The following is a 22,051-nucleotide window of genomic DNA, read 5'->3' as shown; positions in this document are numbered from 1 at the left end:
TCAGTCACACAGCCACTTACTCGCCCCTACAGTTGCACACACTCACTCATGCAGATACTAACACGTACCTACTCACCTGTACAGTCACTAACACAAGCACAAACACACTCATACAGCCACTTTCACATTCACTCAGCCTTTCAGTCAGTCACATACCCCATCACTGACCTATACTGCCTTTCACATACCCAGTTACTCACCCACATAACACTGATACATGCACTCACTCACTGATACAGCCATACACACCCTCACAAACCCATAGAGCCACTGACTCACCCACTCCCTCATCCTGGCAGGCAGTTTCATACCCGCTCACCCACCCACACAGACACTCAGATCCTCATAGAGGTACTCAGACATCCAGTCACTCACCTATACAGAAACTCGTATACCCACTCACACACGTACAACCACTTAAAAACCAACTGACAGATACATAGATTCACACAACTAGTCACTCACCCATACATTCACTGAGACACCAAATCACTTACTTATACGGTTACTCACGCCCCCACTGAATCATCCAATCAGGCACTCATACGCCCACTCATTCACCAATAAACCTTGGTAGATATATTTAACACCAATCACATACACTTCTGTCATCTGCCTCTTCATCACAACTTTGTGAATGAGAGTCAAGTAAATGCAATTATATTGTGTTTTATGTGGTGTTTAACGCCTTAACCGTGGCGTTTTTTCTGCCGCGGTGCGGGCATTCTAAAGAGTGGGCGGGGCTCCGACGGCCATGTGGCCGACGGCAGCACCGGCCGACGGGAAATACGGAAGGGGTTAATACTACAGTTCTAAGCCACATATAGAATAGATTATATTTTATGAAATATAATGATGCTCAGTTTTCCCATTTTAGAGGCATGAACGCCTGAGATGGCCGTGGCAGAATTTGAACTAATAACAAGCAGGCGTCTCACAGATGTGGGCAGCGGTCGCTTAACTGGCTTACCCATCTTGCAGGCACTTATAAAACTAATCTGAAATGGTTTTGTTACATTTTAGATAGGAATGCCATCAGCGTGAGAGGCAGTAATGTAAGCTTTTACATCAGGCGTAGGGTTGTGAAGAAAGATTTAGAAATTGTTTTATAGGTTTCTGAAACCAAATGGCAGACAGTGCAACATAAGCTAACCATATGTGAATGTCTGCCTGGTTTACCTTTTTACTTACAAATTTCCGGTATGAATTTCCAGTATCCCAAAAACAGCAAAGGTGCTAAACATAGTTGAAATTCTGTACGTTTTGTAATCCGTCTTTCAGACATGTTAGTGACCAGTGACTCAAATTCACGTTTGTTTAATTGAAAGAAGTCAATGCATAATCTAAATTTGCCTGACTTTACATTCCTATATATTGTTGAAAGGACTTCTTTTTTCTCCAGAGTAAAGATTATTTCACAGTGACATCGAGCTGCAAGCAATACTTTGTACTGCTCGTCATCCTCTGACTTTATTTCTTCCTTTAGTCTAATATCTGTGACATGCAAATCAGTGAAACAACAGCAGTAAACGCCTTCAGGAAACTATCATCCTAATGTATATTGATACGTTTAAACCTTTGTTAAACTATAGCATCTTTGCACTTTACTATTTTATGGCAACTATAGTATTCCTCTGAAATGACAATTTGCAGTTTGACTTTTGCAGTTTGATCTATTTGAAAACACATTGACATTGGAAACCTGTCATTATCACAGTATAGTTTAACAGTTTTCTCATAATAGAACCTTCATTGTCTCATATACAATATAGAGCTGTAGGACTACAAATGCTGGACTATTGCAAAAAAAAACTACATAAAAGACAGTTTAATGTAACATGCCCATTGATGATGCTATCATTTTTAATGTGAAAGTAGCTGCTCATGTAATAGTTTGAAGAGAGTCATAGTTTCATGAAAATACATCTTATGTGCACAAAAATTCCCTGATCCAAATATACTTCATGGGCGATTATTTCCGCTTGCAGACTGCGTTGACTAATGGAGACATTCATCCCACTATATCATCTGTACAGTGTAGAGTACAACTAAAACAAAATTTGCTAGGAGAGCACTGGCGCAGATTGTAGGACAAAGTTGATCTGGAAACGGAAATCTTGGAGCTGGACAGACTGGGTCGCCAACCTCAGGGCCAACAAGGGTGTTGACAACTCGGTCTGGTGCAGCAGCATTACCATAAGGGCCTGATGGGTGAGGCGAAACTTACCAGGCAGGCCTTCGAGTAATATATATCAGTGGGGGGATACATCGAGTCAATTGCTACATAGATTATGCCAAGGTGCCCCCAGAGTGCCCCCCTTTCCCCTAATTAGAAGTTTGACAAATGTCCCACTCACAGATCCTAGCAATATAGCAATTATGTTTGCGTCCCGTCTTGAGGAGGTCTACCCCAGGAAAGAGCTACTCACTGACATATAAAAAGAGGAGTTTGTACAGACACTTCCTCTTCAGTCCCTGTCTCCAGTGGCCTGTGAATTGTTGGACTCTAAGCTTACACAGGGGGAGCTCCTCAATGCCGTGGCTGATATAAACGTGGGCAAAGTGCTGGGGACCAATGGTTTCCCTAGTGAAGTTTTGAAACTATATACGCTTTAGCTTCAAATTCGCCTTCTGGAGGCTTTGATATCCATGTGAATCATGCCACTAGATTGGCACCACGCAGTGATCGTAGTATTGCCCGACCTGTGGTGCCTGGCAGATGATCCCACATCATACTGCCTGATCTCCCTCTTGAACCTAGAGTTTAAGATTTTAGCCAAGATATTTGCAAATAAACGGATCACTCACATTCTGGATTTTGTCCATCCATACCAATCCGGATTCATGCCCCATAGGGCGACCCTCCACAATATACGATGAGCATGTAATGCATTGACAATGGCAGATGGATAGAAGGATACAGCAATTCTTCTTTTAACTGAGATAGATAAGACATTTGTTTCTGTGAACTGTACATATTTGTTTCTTCTCCTTCGTTGCCTTAACTCTGGTCCTATGTCCCCCTGCTACAAACAGACTTGATGGTGTCAGTGCAGGTAGCAGGGACTAGCTCAGATATCTTCCCCATAGAGCAGGGGATGAGACAGGGTTGTCCCTTGTCCCCCCTGCTGTTCGGCATCGCCATGGAGCCCCTCGTGGTTTGGGTGAGGATGGATGCACAGGGATTAGAGTGGGCGCGGTGGGAGGTCGGACACAATCGCAAGATACCCTGATGTTTTTTTTCTTCTTCACAACGCCAGATATAACAGGACTCCAGCTGCTGCAAATAATGTGAGTGTTTGGGAGACCTTGGGCCTATGCATAAACACCTCCAAATCCACGATATACACTGTGGGTCCCAAACCACATTGACTCGATTAGGCAGCAGGTATGGGGGTGGCCAATGATTGGTTACAATACTTAGGTGTTTATATTTTCCTGGTGTCGACTGTCCCATTGGAACACCAATATTGAACCAATAGTCGCTCGTCTGAAAGACAACATAAAAACTTGGTCTGAGCTCCCACTGTCCTTGACAGGACAGTGTGCGATCTTCAAGATGGTCTCATTGCCCAGATTTCTCTACCAACTGCAACATTTCCCATTTAATATCCCACGACAGTGGTTCCATGAACTGAACTCAATGGCTTTTTATGGGACGCAGGTATTCCCCAAGGGGCCCACAGCAAATGCTTCCAATCAACATACTGTGGGGCATTGCAGCAGCAGATATATATATAATATAGTCATATTACCAGGCGGAACACCTCCAGATTATAAGTGATTGATGGTATGATACACAGGGAGAACTTGCGTACGGGCTTGACAAAATGGCGTTGGGTGCAGGTCCATTGCAAGCATATTGATATGGGCGGCAGAAGGAGAGTACTACTCTTCTCCCAGTGACAAAAGTGGTCTTGGGTTTATGATGTTAGACTTTTAAATGACTGAAGTGGTGGGGCAGACTGACGGAACAGACGCCGCTATGGTGGGGAGCCATGGTCCCGCAATTTGCCGCTATAGTGTGATTCCAGAAATGGGATCCCCACACTAGGGGATGTCATGCAAGACATGGTCCTGAAGTCCTGCCAGACACTCCAGACTGAATTCCAGCTGCATCGCAGCCAGTTCCACAAGTACCTCCAGCTCCGCCATGCACTGGCCCCACACATGAGGGAATTGCCTCAAATGGCCCTTTCTGTTGTTTCTCTCTTCCCCTCCCACCTCACCATGGGGATGAAAGCAGCAGAAAAGCACTGTGTCCATCTGCCATCATGGCAGTAAATTCCAGGGGGCAGAAGGTAGAACACTTCACCTCCCTATCAACCGGGCCTCTGCAGCAAGTGACACAATGTGTGTGAAAAGCACTGCAGCTTCTCACCTAATAACTGCCACAGGATTGATTGATAGAGGCCATGAATAACACTGTCCCGCCAAACACCCTTTTCTCCTGTACCTTTGTGAAGGACAGAACACTCCTATACCTCACAACTGATTTGAGTCAGTCTACGTTTGGAAAATCCCTGTGCCATTCTGTGTTATTTGTCCACTGAATTTGGAGCAGAGAACAGACTATACCCAACTATGTAACATCACCATCCCTGCATGCACAGACGCACAGGGAAACATCCCAGGTCATTCTTCAAATAAGGTAGGGAACTGATAATTCCCACTCCACCAATCAGAGAGTGTGTGAGAGAGTATCCCATAGACATTCTGCAGCTACCCACTGATTGGCTATGAAGCAGAGTATCAACAGTAGTTGACGTTTTGCATCTCCCAGATCCCGTTACCGTACGATTGAAGCCTTATTTACAAGTTAGAATTGATGTTGAATTGGACACAAATGTGGTTTTGCGCCTGATTTGACATTATAAGTTGTGCATGAATTTCACACTGACTTTGTGTATTTTCCAGCACAGGTTTCGTCAGTTAATACCTGACAGAAAAGTACAATTCTGAGTTTTTCTTCTAGGAACAAGTGAATATATGCAGTTTTTCCGCACTATCCCTTGTTCTGATATACAGAAATTGTGTTGGGGAGGGAAGACCACAGTACGAAAGATATGCTCAAGGTGGTATCTGTATTTCTCAGGGGTTTTTTATTGCACCCTAATACCCTTGGAATGAGAGCCTCTTTTCTTTCAATAGGAGCCTCTAGAGGTCTTTAGAGGTACACATTTCCCAGGAGTCTCAAGGAGTTCTACTACTCAGCCAGCTGGCGATTGCCTTTTATCATACTTAGACAACACCCAAGAAGATCTCAAATGACATCACCTCAGATCATGTCTGAACCTCTTTCAAGGCATGATGTCTGCAATGTGGTTCAAACCGACTGGCAGAGTTTGTTTTCATTAACACTGGCACCCAGCAGAGGTCCATGATTGATTTTACACCATGAACTTTGTAAGGCTTCTCTCAATCTTATTTACTGTGCCAGGCCGCTGGGCCTCTAGGGTGATTCTAGCCCGTGTTTGCATAGTCGTCTGAATTAGAAAACCAATTCAGCCTCATGCCTTCTCAAGCCACCTCGGAAATCTAGCCTTTCTTCCCACCAAAACATCTGCTTCATGGTCCTGACCCTTGACCTTTCAATCAAAACATGGATACATGCTCAGAGAACCGCTAATAATGTTTCTTATGTATCCCCTCAACCAGGGCTTTAAGTGGGATGAAAAAACTGGGGGGGGGTCTCTCAAAGGGGCGTGGCCAATGTAATTAAGGGCGTGGCTTAAAACACATATGCAATAAATCTGTGTTTAGCACAGTGTGCCTCCCGACTTGTATTTTGCTGTTCCTGTCATTGCTTCTATATATATGATACAAGTCACATCATACCTACATGTCGGGCTATTGGCTTTGTCAATGGTTGTTAGTTGCATAAGGTAAATAGGCAGCAACTATGGAAAAGCATCCACTTAAAGCCCTGGTGATACCACAACAATGTTACTGCTCCTGAGTTTCAAAAAGAGAAGGGAAATCCACAGAGAAAATGACTCTCTTTAAAGAATTTCCATTCTTCTACAATGCTCACCACGTGCACATTAATTTGTCTGCTGTCACTGCTGACCGGAATGAAAAGGGACCGCCTGTGCCAGGGCACAAAACAGAGCCCGGTAGAGACCCGTTTCGAGGCCCCCTTAAAAAACTGCCAGTGCTCAGACCCGGTGAGACCCGGCAAACTTTAAGCCCTGCCCTCAACCTCGACACCAGTACCCTGATATGATGATCCCCGCTCCACAGTTTGTAAATGTTCTCTATGTATCCATTCATGGAGTGCACACACTCTTACTGTCTTATTACAGACCATCATGACCAGATCTCAACTCAATAGGTACCTCCAATAAATTAACCTAATAAGACTACCCCCTTTCTGCCTTTTGCAGAAAAGTGTCTTTTCCCTTGGTTTATCTTCCTTATACCTGTGTGAATGCTTTGCCTGTTCTGAATTTAAAACTGCTTCTTTACAACTTCTCAGAATTATGTTATTGTAATATTTTATAAATTAGAGCCCTGTTCGGAACTAAAGTCAAATATGATGAGAATGTGTTCAAAAGCTGCATCTTTATCACCCTTTATTTTTTTTCTTAATCTAGGATTTATCGGAAGGGCTTTCCATGTTTACTGGAGAGGAAGAAGTCTTTGCTTTTCAGAGAACCTTATCAAGACTTACGGAAATGCAGACTGAACAGTATTGGAACGATGGAGACCGCAGTCAGAAATAACCACAAATGTTAGCTCTTTGCACTTCTCTTTGGGACATATCCTATTTATAAATGAGCGGAAGCACTTCCAATGTAAATGTATGAACTGCAGGTTTTTATTCTTGCCGCACTTTATCCTCTGGGCCATCTTCCAAGTCAGTATTTTTATGACCACTTTTCAAAGATACACCATATTGTTTTCAGATATTTATATCTATGCAGGTTTTTTGGCTTCTCGGATGCATTTGTATGTTTTTTCTGCCAAAGGCCCTCTTCCAGAGATGTTTTAACCGAACAAAATAAGCCTGCCTTATAAAGAACTGCAAAGCAAGCCACACTTCTACAGGCGAGACATGTCTTGAGATGAAGTGAGAGATGCCCAAGACTTCTTGCTTTTCATGTATTTGTTAAACCTATGGTTTCTGTTTAGTTAATGGTTGATGCCAGTTATTGCCTGCTATACTCACTCCAGCTTTTACATTAGAAGAGCAGAGATGATTCTTTCATGCTTCATATCCGGTTGTATCCAAGTAATCTGTAAAATCCTAGAGACACCAAGAGTGATTGCTGTCTTCCATGTCCAGTAGGGTGAGTTTTTGGTTCATGCAGGTTAATGAGTACTGTATTGCCTTTTTATACTCTTCAAAGACTCCGGTTGTGTTGTGGTATGGTACTGACTAACCTACACTGCGTGAAGGTCAGCGGGACATGCCAAATAAAGGACACAAGGACAGCGCTTACTCTTGTAGGGCGTCTGTCCATTCTTACCAATGTACAGTACTGTAGCAGGGATCAATAAAGAACACTACAACATGTTTACAAGCTACTCTGCTACCCTCATCTTTAAACAATTGTTTCATTGTATAATATACTCCAAAAAATGCACGTCAGATTTTGTTGTTCTTATGATTCATGTGCATTGAATGATGCGCATGTATAACCTTCGGTGCATTTTTTGCGTTTATAATTGAGTGAACAGTGCTGGGCTGGATGGGCAAGTCATCACCCCTTTCTTTCCCCCTCCAGTATTTAAGCACTGCGGATTGGGTCATGCTTTTAGTTTTTGCACAGTGTGAACATCCATGGGGTTTGTAATGGCTTTGAGTGGGCTGGACATTTGTAAAGAGAATTGATTTGACCAAATGTTAGCAGGTGAGACATTGTGCCTTGCTCCACTGAATCGTTAATGGGCAGGGAGGGGGTGTATGGACTTTAAGAACCTTAGTAGAGAGGGAACTGTGGGTGAGTTTCTTCTCTCAGGGTCTTGAAGGATTGAGTTAGGTAGGACTGGTGACGAGTAGAGTGTGTCTGCTGGAGGTTTTTTGCATCAGTAGCTGCCAATGGATGTTTTTTTGTGGAGGACCGGATTCCATTAATAACTGTTTGAAGTTCATCTAGAAAAGAGTTGCCAGTAAAGTCGTTATTGTTTAAATGTGGTTCAATATATGCCTTATTAAATAATATCAGTGATTATTTACCCTCTAAAACACGAACATATTTACATAAATACTTCAGTAATCCTTAAGCAAAGTATTTAAAAGTCAATCCTTGCCTTGCTGTCTATGATTTTGCAAATCCAGTTATAATTGCCGTCAGTATCCCTGTTGGAAACCAAATGCCCTGAATAGTTTATTCGTACATGTTTTATTTTTTCTGAAGAAAAATGCATCAACAGACGGCAGTTTCTATCAATAGTCAAAAAAGCAAAAAGATTCAAAAAATGCTAACTGTCTGAATGTATTTCTCCTGTATGTTGGATTTTCAGATGGCAAAACCAGTGCTTCTTAACATTCAAGGTAGGCAGCACTATTGTAGAAGCCACCCTAATTACATTATTTCGCAATCAAATATGGGAAAAAAATCACATTTTCAATTTTGCTTCTTTATTTGTATATTCTTTATACATTTTAATATATTTTAATATTGTGTAAAATAGTCGCAGACCCCCTGAGTAGGCATCGCAGGTCAACAGGATAAGAACCTGTTATGTATTCTGGGTGTTGCAGTCTTGCTATGCTTCCATTGAACTACTTAGACTAGACTAACACACCTGAAAACAATGATTTGTAGGTAAAATGTTCAGGAATTTAGTCAATGGTTGTAATTACCTGGAGTGAAGTGGTCATCCTAGAGGCTGAACATGCTGCTACACTTGATATTATTAGACTATAAGTCAGAATATGTTGGGTGTGTATGGGCATATGATGGTTATGAATGGCTATTTAAGGGTCAAGGTTTTTTTTTGGCATGCTTGTGCATTTTAGTCTGCAATTGCCTTTTACTGTGATAAGCATATGATAGTGACCGCTGTGCCCTGATAGATCAAGTCTGCGGTCCTAGCGTATCATGAGTACACTACTTAATATGTAATTCATAATAAAAAATATTATCCACTTATCCAGTCTAACAGGTACAAATTAATTTTCTTTTAAAAACACACAGGGTATTATAAGGTTGAAATCACCACATAAGGATACTACGCATAACTGGGGGATACAAGTGGAAGTATATAGTTGGTGTGCTTGCTTCAGATTTATGACTCTGGAATTACAAAGGAACAACTAAGATAGGAAATACCTATAAGTTGGGACAACACACGATTGTACAATGCTGAAAAGCCAACATAATAGGAATCATTATAAGTTAAGACTATACATAATGAAATAGCACCTTATTTTGATGCGACTTAAACAATTTAAAGTAATTAACAATGAATGATGCATGCTTTGTCGTGTATTTCTATAGGTTCTGAATCGATCCCCCTATTCCTGACCCTATTCTGGTTAAACTACCTAGCTAGTTAACTAACAGTCAGCCCATGAGGCAAGAAATCCCCCATGATGCAGATACCGTTATCTGACGCAGTCACACTACGGCACAGGAACGTGTTATCTGATTAGGTCATAACGCTTGAGATCTAATTAGACAAGCGACATTCCTCCAGCCCCTGATAAGGCATACGATGTTCTCATAACAAATCAAACCCATGACAACCTGGATAATCCGTGCGGCCATTGTTTTGATTTCACAGAGAACTTTAGTAAAGAATGTGCTAACGAGCAAGTCGTATGACATCTTTATTGACGTACCTATGTCCATCCTTACGTCAATCCCGGCACCTTTAAGGTATAAATATTGCCGACCTTGCCCTATGCAAACACACGCGTGGTGACAAGACGGAGCAGCCATACTTGCCGAAGCCGAGAGCAGAAGCAGACCCCGCAGGCAACAGCCCCGCCTTCCTGACGCGCTGAGAGACGCGCTGCTATCTCAAGCCGAGAGACCCAGCACCGGCGCTTCCGGGTAGCCCTCGCAGGCAGCCTGGAATATCGAGAGCAGAGAAAGAGATACCATTCCTCATTCATCCTAAATTCCAGGTACAGAACTGAATAACCCCTCACAGAGAATTCTTTAGTTATTCACTTGGCAAAAACAAACTTAACTTAAACTGTAACTTTCTATTCCCGCCCACGCATTAGACTTAGGTCAGGTACACGGGGTAGGCGTATTTAGAAACACCAGTTGAGTACGTTTAGTCAAATGTATATGTGTATGTAAATATATTTTAATCATTTTAAACATCATATGGCTCAGAAACCATATCAATGTTTTTACAGTATTATTTTATACTATTGCTTCTAATGTATGCACTTTACTTAACAATAAGTATTGCAATAATATCGATCCATTTCTCTTGTACGAGAAAAGAGACTGATCAATAAATAACACCTTTTATTGAACACGCCCGTCTCTTCCTTTTCTCTACATTCTGATGAGACTAAGAATGCACGTACTGACTGAGTAAAATAATTGCCTTGTGCTCACACGACTCTTGAGATTGACTCTTGATTAGGGGAGAGCAAAGTTGTCATGTTCTATGGTTGTCAGAAACTAAATCCCTTCTTGTCTAATCAGGGGAGTTAATCCTTCCTTGAACATTCGAGAAAGTTTCTAGCGAACTCTGAGCTTAGCTGGCAAACCCAAAAATTAAGTCTAGTATCGACAGTAGTAGACCTAGTTAACGTCTGGCCTAGGCCTTTACTGCTGTAGGTACTATTCCAATGCGCAGAGCCTATTGGGAAAATAGGAGCTACACTACATGGCGCCCAACGCGTTTGGAAAGGGCGATAAAACTAACGTAAGACATTTAGAGTAACTCAGTCGTGCTTTCTCACTCAGACCCCTTTTCCCAAATACTCCAAAGACGTCTGGAGTGGGTGAAAGGTTATAATATCCTCCAAAACCTCGCAGGAGGGAACTCCTATGTATGGTTCTTGGTCTAGTCAACGTTGAAGGATAAACAGTGTTCCAAAATATTGTGCATCTAATCTCTGTTTCCATAAAGAAACCTGATCTGCAAATAAACATAATACCATCCTGTCAGCAAAATGGACAGCGATGAAGAACGAGAGGTTACTAGATTAGCTACTGAAATAGCAGATGCTGATGCTACCATGCGAGCAGCAGACGCGGATATAATACTCATTCCGGTCGCCAAAAGGAGATCTATAACCTTAAAACCTATAGAAAATGGACTGACACCTAGAGGTGGCACAGTCATATTCGTAATCGAGGCACACGAATATCGGCAGACAGAGGTATACTATACATGGATACATTTTCCAGCAGCTAATACTATAACAAAGTACTTCCACTATTACAAAGTAGAGGAACCTCCTAATGAGTACACTCCTTTCGAGGAGGTGGAAGTACCACTCAAATTCCAAGAGCATTTGCTCTTATTTGATGGCGCCCTAAAACATAATAATCACATTACAAGGCTCGGTCCTTTAGGAAGACCAGGAGCAACGTGGCCGGTCCTAGCCGGATACACACCATATCCAGACATCGAAAGAATGCCTGCAGCAGAGCTGTTAATACAGCTAAAACAACTACTAAAAATTCACAGACAATTAGTTCAGTATGTAATGCGGACTTCAACAATTCAGCCAGCGATTAAACTACCACAGCTGACCCCTCACCAGGGGAACACAAATAAAATTACACCACAGAACATCCAATCCTGCCTAGGTAAAGTTCCAGCTAAACGGGAACAAATACCATTCTGGTTGGCACAGAAAATTACCCAAATAGAGGCGGTGTTTCCTGACACCACCCCTCTAGAAAAACACAGGATTCTGACTATCTGTCTCCCAATGGGAATCGCACCACACATTGAGGACTGTGACACTTGGGGTACAGTCTTTGCTTCCATCTACACAAAAACGCACGGTGTTCCATCCATTTCGGTAATACCAGATGTGCTAAAACAAATTCAAGATGAATACGGTCCAGAACCTGCTTTAACTCTTGGTATGAAATTACTAAAAGACTTCAAGCAGGTCTCGGCTATATTACTAGCCAACATAAAGGGTGAAGCAGCAAACGTGGCGATCCGCCAGAGGTTAAAAGAGACAGATATAGCAGACCAACCAGCTGAAATTGCCAGAATCATAGAAAAATCCTATGAAGAACTAGGCAGAGATAGTCTAGGTGGAATACCAGTAAAACCGCAACTGACTACAAGTCCAGAAAAAATGTTTTTTAATAATAATAATAATTCACCAAAAAAGAACTGGGATGGAAATAAACAATCCAATCCTAAAGAAAAGAAATTCCAGTCCAGAGGAAGGTCTCCTAGGCGAAGAGAGAAATCTCCAAACCCGAGACAAAGGTCACCCCAGAGTGACCCCTCTGGGAATAGATATAACCTTAGAAATAGGGATAATATTAAAAAACCTGATAGATATCAAGACATTGATACACGTCCCTCTCAATCTTTTCAGAATTCCTCGTAGAAATCGGAAAGAAGAGGACGATCAGAAGAGCACGCCAAGTCCAAAGACAAGGAACCTGCTCAACTGAAAAAGAAATCACAATTTCCAAAAAAGAAGGTAGCCAGTATCAAGGTAGTTAACAATGCCGAGAATACTGAGGACACAACTGAAAAACGGAGAGTGGGCTCAGACAATGCTAGACAGCGCAGCAGAGGTGAGCATAGCTCGCAAAGTCCTTATGAATCATCTGGAGACAGTGGACACGAATGAATACCTTCAAGTGGAAACTGCAGATACCAGAGTTAGCAAGCCCCACAAAATATACGAGATAACATTACGTATAGAGGGAGATAAGACTAGGAAAATTAGGGGACTATTTTGGGATAACCTCTCAAAGGGTTATGACATACTTTTAGCTGAAAAAGACTGGCCACCAGAGTTTGTCAGGGAGTGCCCTCATGGCGAAGAAGTAATTATGCCTGCCTTCTCGAATCAAATCCCGATTCATAAAAAATACACACTTGCTAGAAAGTGGGCAGTGGCCTTAGCACCTGCTTTATATAAAAATCATGTAGGATGGGATGAGGATTCTCCTCCTCACAAAGTCCAGTTAAAATCACAACCAACTGCACAAAGGCAGTACCCAATTAAGCAAGAAGCTAAAAAACAAGTAAATGAAATACTAGATCAGCTAGAATACCAGGGGGTGATTGAAACTTGCACCTCACAAATGAACAATCCTTTGTTTCCGGTCGCCAAACCAGACAACTCATATCGTCTAGTTTTGGATTACCGACACCTTAACACATGTTGCAAAACTTTTGCAGTGCAAAACTCACACAGTGCTGCACTAATGAATAACATAGTGCGCAAAAAATACAAAACTACCTTGGACATCTCCAACGGATTCTTTTGTCAAAACATAGCACCAGAGAGCAGATATTTAACAGCTTTCTCAGTAAATGGCACTCAAAAACAATTCTGTCGGTTAGCCCAGGGGTACAACAACAGCCCGGGGGTATTCTCAGCGAGAGTAACAGAATTACTACAACAATATGATGATGAAGCATTATCTTATGTCGATGACATTTACTTAACAGATGATGACTTGGAAACTCACTTGAAAAGAGTGAACACCATAATACTTGGTTTCGCTGCAGAGGGTTACAAATTCAACTTCAAAAAGTCCAGAATTGCCCATCTGACGGTCCTATTCTTAGGATATGAGTTATCAAGTGAAGGTAAAAGCCTGGCAGACAATTTCCTAGAGAAATGTGCCGTAATCCAAGCTCCTAAAACACTAAAAAACCTACAGTCAATTCTAGGCTTCCTAAATTTCGGAAGAACTTACATTGCAAATTACGCAGAAAGGGTCAAACCCCTTTACGATCTAATTAAACCAGATTTTAAAAGATCAAGTTGGACTCAAACACACACAGACATTTTGAGATCCTTACAAACAGACATGCTAATTAAGACAAAATTAGAAACACGTGATAATACACGCAACCTTGTGATCCGAGTCATCCCAGGGAGATGCGGATTCACATACCTGACCTCTAATGAGGGAGAAAAGGTACCAATTGCATTCAAATCACACTTGTACACAAAAGCTGAACAGAGATTCAGCAACAAAGGAAAAATTGTTCAAGCAGTTCAAACCGCAATAGCTAGAGAAAAAGACATAGCTGACGGTAGACATATCACAGTCAGAACAGCTGAATCAGCCTTTGAGGCACTAACAACACCGTGTAATTTACCAACAACAACATTGAATCCGGAATGGATACAATGGGTGAATTCAATCACAACGGACAAAGTATACTACTACTTTGATCCAGAACTAGAAGAATTGGAAAATCTAAAATATGAAAAGACGTATCCTCTGCCAATCGACATTCTGCCTCTACGACATTACGCCTGTGTAATCTATACAGACGGACATGCTCAACCCTCCGTTTGGGGAGAACATGCATACAATCCCACATGTGAGATCACAAAAGAAGTGTGGAGCGGAGGTAAACTAAGACCTCTATTAACAAAATCACACTCAGTAGAAACAAATTCAGAACTGCAAACTGAAATAATAGCTTTGAAAATGGCGCTAGATAATGCGGATCGCGAATTCCCGACACTTATAGTGTCAGATTCATATTTCTGCGTCAAAGCATATAACAAGGATTTGCAGACATGGATTCAGAACGGTTACAAAGATGACACAGATGCACCAATAAAGCAGAGACTTCTCTGGGAACAAGTAGCTCTTTTGAAGAAAGAACTACCAAAGACTCACGTGACTCACTCACTGAGTCATCAACGTGATGGCGTTCACGTTGTGGGGAATTCATTGGCTGAGACAGCCGCAGCGGCAGCCACTAAATCGGCTCCCGTAGATCGAAAAAAGCATACATTAAAATACATTGACGGTGAAACATTGCTGGCGGTGAAAACGTCATCAAAAGGCGACTGCACAGCGTTACCGATCAACTATCCACTCAATTATACATACATAATCGATGCAAACTCCGTCCCTTTTGCTCGAATCCCTGGAGTGGGGGATAGAGTGATTCCAAACATGGACAGGAGAAACTTGTTAATCGCAGACGCACACATGGGCGAGGGTCACAGACACCTTAAATTAAAAGATTCTCTGGAAGATTTACAATCACGGTACTGGTGGCCAGGCATGAGCCTCCATCTTACCATCTTTGTAAAAAACTGCCCAAACTGCAACAGAGATCGCAGTGGGGAGAGAAGCAGTTTAATACCTCGTCGTATCAAGGCAGATAATATTACCAGCAAAAAGAATGGCTTGCGATTAACATATACAGGCTAGTTCCCACTTATAATGTAGATCCACTGCACTCAGCTGACGTCCGGACTGTTATACAAGATTTGCGAGTCTAAATGGCATATACGCTAAGAGCATGCTACGTTCGACCATTTTTTTCTTTTTCTCAGGCAATCCAGCCTGGGGGGGGAAAGAATGGCCAAATGAGCACAGCCCAGCGGGAATCTTCTCACTTCCTTCCTGAGGGTATGGGATGGTGTAAAGAAAAAACCAAGACAGAAAGCAATCTATATTAGAAAGGATATTAGGTTCGGGAGCTGGGTGGGTCAAACATCTAATAAGTGTCCAACGTAGTCTAAATAACTTGCCAAGAAATTCTCTGAAGGGATTCAGTCCGTACGAATTATTATTCGGAACTAGGATGTTGATCTCTGACCTTGATAGTCAGACTTCAGTGGTAACAGAAAAAAGCTTTGATGTCAAAGACCGTTTGGCTATTTTGCAGGACTTAAACAAAACAAGAAAAGACCTGAGCAACATACAGTTGAAACAACAGCCAACAACCACTGAAGAATCACCACCTGTCCCAGCAAGACCTGTCTGGATTCCAAAAGTCGGGGATCTAGTCAGGGAGAAGATCGCGGTAAAGAAGGAATTTGGGCCTTCTTACAGAAAAGCAGTTCCTGTCTTGTCTGTCAACGGGACAAGATCAGTTGTACTACCGCCACTTGCTGGAAAAAAGGAGAACCGAGTTGTATCCATCGACCTGGTAAAACCACAACATGTGGCCGATAACAAACAGTAGGCCAAGTGGACTCCCAATAAGTAGCAGAACACCAAGGTTTGCTACCAGTACAGAGGTCCTAACAAAGAGGCTCATCACATTCGAAACGCCTACAGAAGAACAACAAGGACTATGCAACAATGCAATAGAACTTAGACCTCTGAAAACCCAAATAAAGACATTTAGCAGAGACACACCAATCTATACTGAAGTACCAAGTGAAAATGCAAAAAACAAAAATCCTGAACCAATTGGAACAATTGACAGAACTGCATCCGGTTACTTCATCAACTTCGATGATTCCTCTGAAGGCTTCAGCGAACAAAAGACACAGCCATCATCAAAATCCTTTAAAGACAAAGCGAAGGAACTTTTGAAACAACTAAAAGAAACATATCTGATTTCTCCATGGATTGAATTTTGGGTGGGTTTTGGTGCATTTATCCTCATACTTTGGCTCATCATGGTATTTACTTTGGGACGCTTCATTGAGGGAAAATATGCTAAAATGGACACAGCAAGTCAGAACATCAACTTGGTCCTCAAACCACACACATCTTCACACGTCGAGAAAAGAGAACTTTCTTCAGAACTTTCTTCAGCCAACTTCACAGCAATTCCAATACCTGGTGGGGTAGCCTGGGACAACACTGACTATGAAATTTATGGTCCGGTCGAGATCCTGAAATATCCACACCAAATTAAGATCTCTTTGAGTGACTTTGCAAAACCAAACTCATTTGCTGATGATTGGGACTTTGAAAGTATAAACAATATGATGTCTGACTTAGTAATGTCTGCTAAATTTACAAAAACATGATTATTTGCAAGGTTCTACAAATTATGATAGTATGTATTGCTATAACCACTATGGTAACCATTTCTTGCATAAATCTGCACAACCTAGAAATGTTTTAAATTTTAATCAATGGGAACATTGTGCTACACCTCCAAAAGGGAGCTCTAGAACCGTTTATGACAAATATTCATACTTTCAAGGTTTTAACACTAGTAATGCTGAAACATTTTATTATAAATTGTCAAACAAGACAGGGACCAAAACCATGATAACCAACACAAAATTGATTTATTCTGATTCATTCTTTGAAAAAATTAATACTTTTGGATTCGATTATTGGGATAAAAATGTTGATTTGAAAAGTGTTTGGGGTACAAAAGAATGGCAAGTACAGGGTTTAGAAGCTTTGTTTAGAGCCTGCATGATCCCAGAACAAATGATATTTTTAAATGACACTGTTCAACAAACCACCTGTCTTGGCTTAGCCAAAATCAAAGATTTAAATAACCTGTCTATTCCAAAGCCAACAATGTTTAGCAATAGCTCTGAAACAGATGAAGAAATAGACATAAACCATATACTTAACCAAAACAGAACACATCCTGATTGGAAACAATGGTTGATCTGGCCCACAGATACAAATAACTGTCAAGATAGATTCCTGAATAAAACACAGGGTTTCAAAATGACCAGGCCAGACCCTAGATATCCCCAAAGACATCACCCAGGGATAATAACAACCTACAGTGTGGGCAAATTATGCCTTCAATGGCTACAAACTTCCACACTGCCTGAAATTAAGCAACACCTAACTTTACTTACTGATGGTGCTGACTTGCGTGATTTCATACTGGGACCACGCAAACAGCGTCAAAAGCGTTTCATAGCAGCCTCTGTATATGCAGCATACAATGAGGCCTGGAAGGTTACTCAAATTGAAACAACAGAAAGAATACGGGAAATTGACCGTATTAATTTGGAAAAATCACTTTCTGTGGTGGACAATGGGTTAATGACTCTGTCCTCCAGAATTTTTTCATTGGACAGCATTGTGTCTTCAGCAATCGATATATTATCGCAAGACTTACTGTTATTACAACATGGTCAGTCACAATTGCGTTCTATCGTACAGCTTGGCTGGACGTTACAAAATCTGCGTTCAGGCTATGTGCCTTGGCGTTTAATCAACACAACGTCACTATTCCAAATCTTTAACCTTACTGATAGACAAATCGGTATGGCGCAGAAGGGTGCTGATTATACAATCTTGAGCATTGAAAAACTAGAAAGATTACCAATGACAATGTCAGAACGACCTGTCAGTGAATGGATAATCCACGGAATCATAAATATTCCAATCTCAACCTTCAGGTTTCAATACTGCCAAAAATATATACAGGCTGGCATGTACGAGAAATTGGGAAAGGGGTACCTTAAAACATCTTGGAACCTGCCCTATTCACATGCATGTGTCAGTAACAAAGGACAGAAAGTGTTTCTTAGTGGCAACAATTGTGCTATGTCACTAAGCGGCACGCTTCTGTGTAACGGTATTAGTTTGCACGGAGCCTGTGAAGGGAATTCATACAACCTTTCATGTCACCAGCAAGGCGCACCTGCAACTGAAATAGAACCATTCTTTCAAAGACTCTATAATGGGAGTTACATTCTTATTGTAGACCGCAGATGTTGTAGTCTTATGCCCGGGACTCCTTATCTCGTCACCACGACGGCGAAGGTCAAGTGCTGTGGACGTTCTTTGTTCCCCAGCTCCTTTCCAGACAGGGAGGCAAGGGCATGGCCCGGTTTGAAAATTACTTCTATTCGAATAGACACTTTAAGCAGAATGAAAACAGTGCTTCTTCAGACGCCTACAAGGCTCACGTCATCTAAAGAAACGTATGATCTACAAGTCGCAAGGACGACTGCAGAGATACATACATTATTATCAACCAATTCCCCCGTACATTTCGCGGAAATCCTGAGCGAAATCTTAAATATTTCTGATACCACAGGGGTCTCAAAGGTATTTAAGACAGTATTTTCGATGGCATTAACACCATTCAAAGCCATACTGGGTATTTTTCCAGATTTCGTCCATTCGATTTTTGGCGGACTTCCCCTGATCCTGGGACTAATTGCAGGAATCCTATTCCTAGTCCTTATTTTTCGTTATGGCAACCCATGTCACAGATCAAACTCTCGCGACAATGGAAGATACGATCCTAGCCATTGGATACCGGGACCGGATATCAAAAATCCTGGGACTCTCCCGGCTTAGAGACCTGAACATGACTTGGTTTCTATCATTTCGACCAATGTGGCAAAGGTGTGTTTTTCCTGTACTAAGGTGTCTGCTATGCGGAGAAGAATGCGTGTTAGACACCTGTCTGACACTACAATCGGATGCGCCGGTGGATGCAGATACACTGCTGGTTCCTACCAAGGTTCACGCTTTGTGCTGCCCTCAAAGGCTGCCAATTCTGATGACGGCATTCCTGGAATCTTCACCACTGCGATTGAAGAGTAGTGAAGTTCAAGATGAAAGCAGCATCGAACAGGTACGACCTTCTGTCAGCAATGCAAATCAGAATGTCAATGCAGACAATCATGCGCATGAATGCATGGTTACCCCTATTTCCGACTTAGTGGAACTTTCCCATGAAGCTGTTGACAGTTTTTTCGAAAGCCTGAATGATATGATGTTCTCTCCGGAACAGAAATAGAGACTTTTGAGTAAACTCGCACACGGGGTTCCCTGAATCCGGCCTTCAACTTAAAAAATAAAGTCACATGAACAATTACAATCCAGTTCACGGACAGCAACTTTTTTCAGCAAGCCCTTAAAATATTTTTCTATATATTTTTCCCCGGGACACTGACCTTCTGCTTAAAGTAAGAAACTATTCCTAGAGAACTAAGATTTCTATTTTTTTAGATACTTTATAGACTTTATATAGACTTTAGCTGCCCGCTGGTATGTTCACAATATATTTTATGTGATGAAATGGTTTCGACTTTTTTTCTGTATAGCCATATTAAGAGCCATTTCATGTGTATTTCTCATATACCAACAAGCAATAATGCATAACAATGCGTGTTTACTTTTGCATTTAATTCATAGCTTAAGTGCATACAATATATATGACTGCAATTTTTCAGTATATTTGAAAATTTCAAAATGCATTTATGTATTTTGGGGTGGTAAGGTATACACTATACTCTATAGTATGTTGTACTATGTTATACTATGCATAGATTAGTAGATATGACCATAGTTAGCGTGGAGTGGGTGTCGTGTATTTCTATAGGTTCTGAATCGATCCCCCTATTCCTGACCCTATTCTGGTTAAACTACCTAGCTAGTTAACTAACAGTCAGCCCATGAGGCAAGAAATCCCCCATGATGCAGATACCGTTATCTGACGCAGTCACACTACGGCACAGGAACGTGTTATCTGATTAGGTCATAACGCTTGAGATCTAATTAGACAAGCGACATTCCTCCAGCCCCTGATAAGGCATACGACGTTCTCATAACAAATCAAACCCATGACAACCTGGATAATCCGTGCGGCCATTGTTTTGATTTCACAGAGAACTTTAGTAAAGAATGTGCTAACGAGCAAGTCGTATGACATCTTTATTGACGTACCTATGTCCATCCTTACGTCAATCCCGGCACCTTTAAGGTATAAATATTGCCGACCTTGCCCTATGCAAACACACGCGTGGTGACAAGACGGAGCAGCCATACTTGCCGAAGCCGAGAGCAGAAGCAGACCCCGCAGGCAACAGCCCCGCCTTCCTGACGCGCTGAGAGACGCGCTGCTATCTCAAGCCGAGAGACCCAGCACCGGCGCTTCCGGGTAGCCCTCGCAGGCAGCCTGGAATATCGAGAGCAGAGAAAGAGATACCATTCCTCATTCATCCTAAATTCCAGGTACAGAACTGAATAACCCCTCACAGAGAATTCTTTAGTTATTCACTTGGCAAAAACAAACTTAACTTAAACTGTAACTTTCTATTCCCGCCCACGCATTAGACTTAGGTCAGGTACACGGGGTAGGCGTATTTAGAAACACCAGTTGAGTACGTTTAGTCAAATGTATATGTGTATGTAAATATATTTTAATCATTTTAAACATCATATGGCTCAGAAACCATATCAATGTTTTTACAGTATTATTTTATACTATTGCTTCTAATGTATGCACTTTACTTAACAATAAGTATTGCAATAATATCGATCCATTTCTCTTGTACGAGAAAAGAGACTGATCAATAAATAACACCTTTTATTGAACACGCCCGTCTCTTCCTTTTCTCTACATTCTGATGAGACTAAGAATGCACGTACTGACTGAGTAAAATAATTGCCTTGTGCTCACACGACTCTTGAGATTGACTCTTGATTAGGGGAGAGCAAAGTTGTCATGTTCTATGGTTGTCAGAAACTAAATCCCTTCTTGTCTAATCAGGGGAGTTAATCCTTCCTTGAACATTCGAGAAAGTTTCTAGCGAACTCTGAGCTTAGCTGGCAAACCCAAAAATTAAGTCTAGTATCGACAGTAGTAGACCTAGTTAACGTCTGGCCTAGGCCTTTACTGCTGTAGGTACTATTCCAATGCGCAGAGCCTATTGGGAAAATAGGAGCTACACTACAGCTTTGCCACCAAGATATCACAAAAGTATCTAGTACAGTTGAAAGAGGCACTGGATTCACTCTGTATGGGCATGTTTTGCCACCAAAATGTCACAAGAGTATCAAATATGGTTAAAATAGGCACCAATGTCACGCTGTGTGGGTTCGACGTGATACTGACTTGTCAGTATTTCCACATATTGTATAGCGATATGCATTTCTTTGTCTTTTAGCCCTAAGGAAGTCGCAGGTATTGTCCTAATGCAACGAAACACGTGTTGGCTTGAGACTAGAATTCTAAATACAAATTAAAAAGAAAATAAGAAGAACAAGAATTTGGAAACTGTATTATTTGAATGCAACTGCTTGAATACGTTAATGCACAATAATATTAGCGTGTGCTTGAGAACAAAAGAATTAACATTTTGTTGACCACGGTCACACACTTGGGGAGTGGGTGAATCTCTCTACCTCAGAGCACCGCAAAAGAGATATGGACAACTGAATTTATGTGTATAGGCCCTTAGAGCGCCACACACCTTCGAACAACC

General features: G+C 41.6%; 1 protein-coding gene across 1 annotated transcript in view; it reads left to right on the top strand.

The window, feature by feature from the left end:
• The window catches only part of AFG1L (AFG1 like ATPase), a 562,248-nt gene extending 540,428 nt beyond the window's left edge, over nucleotides 1–21,820 (top strand). Inside the window, exons 13-14 of the mRNA XM_078648410.1 lie at nucleotides 6,597–9,432; nucleotides 21,523–21,820. Of these exons, the coding sequence (XP_078504536.1) occupies nucleotides 6,597–6,725 (129 nt within the window). The 3' untranslated portion in view covers nucleotides 6,726–9,432; nucleotides 21,523–21,820. The remainder of the gene's footprint in view (nucleotides 1–6,596; nucleotides 9,433–21,522) is intronic.
• The last annotated feature ends 231 nt before the right edge of the window (nucleotides 21,821–22,051 follow it).

Source organism: Lissotriton helveticus, chromosome 6 (assembly GCF_964261635.1).
Source record: "Lissotriton helveticus chromosome 6, aLisHel1.1, whole genome shotgun sequence".
NCBI classification, from domain to species: Eukaryota; Metazoa; Chordata; class Amphibia; order Caudata; family Salamandridae; genus Lissotriton; species Lissotriton helveticus.
Note: the sequence above shows the minus strand (reverse complement) of the source record. Positions and strands in the feature narration are given on the sequence as shown.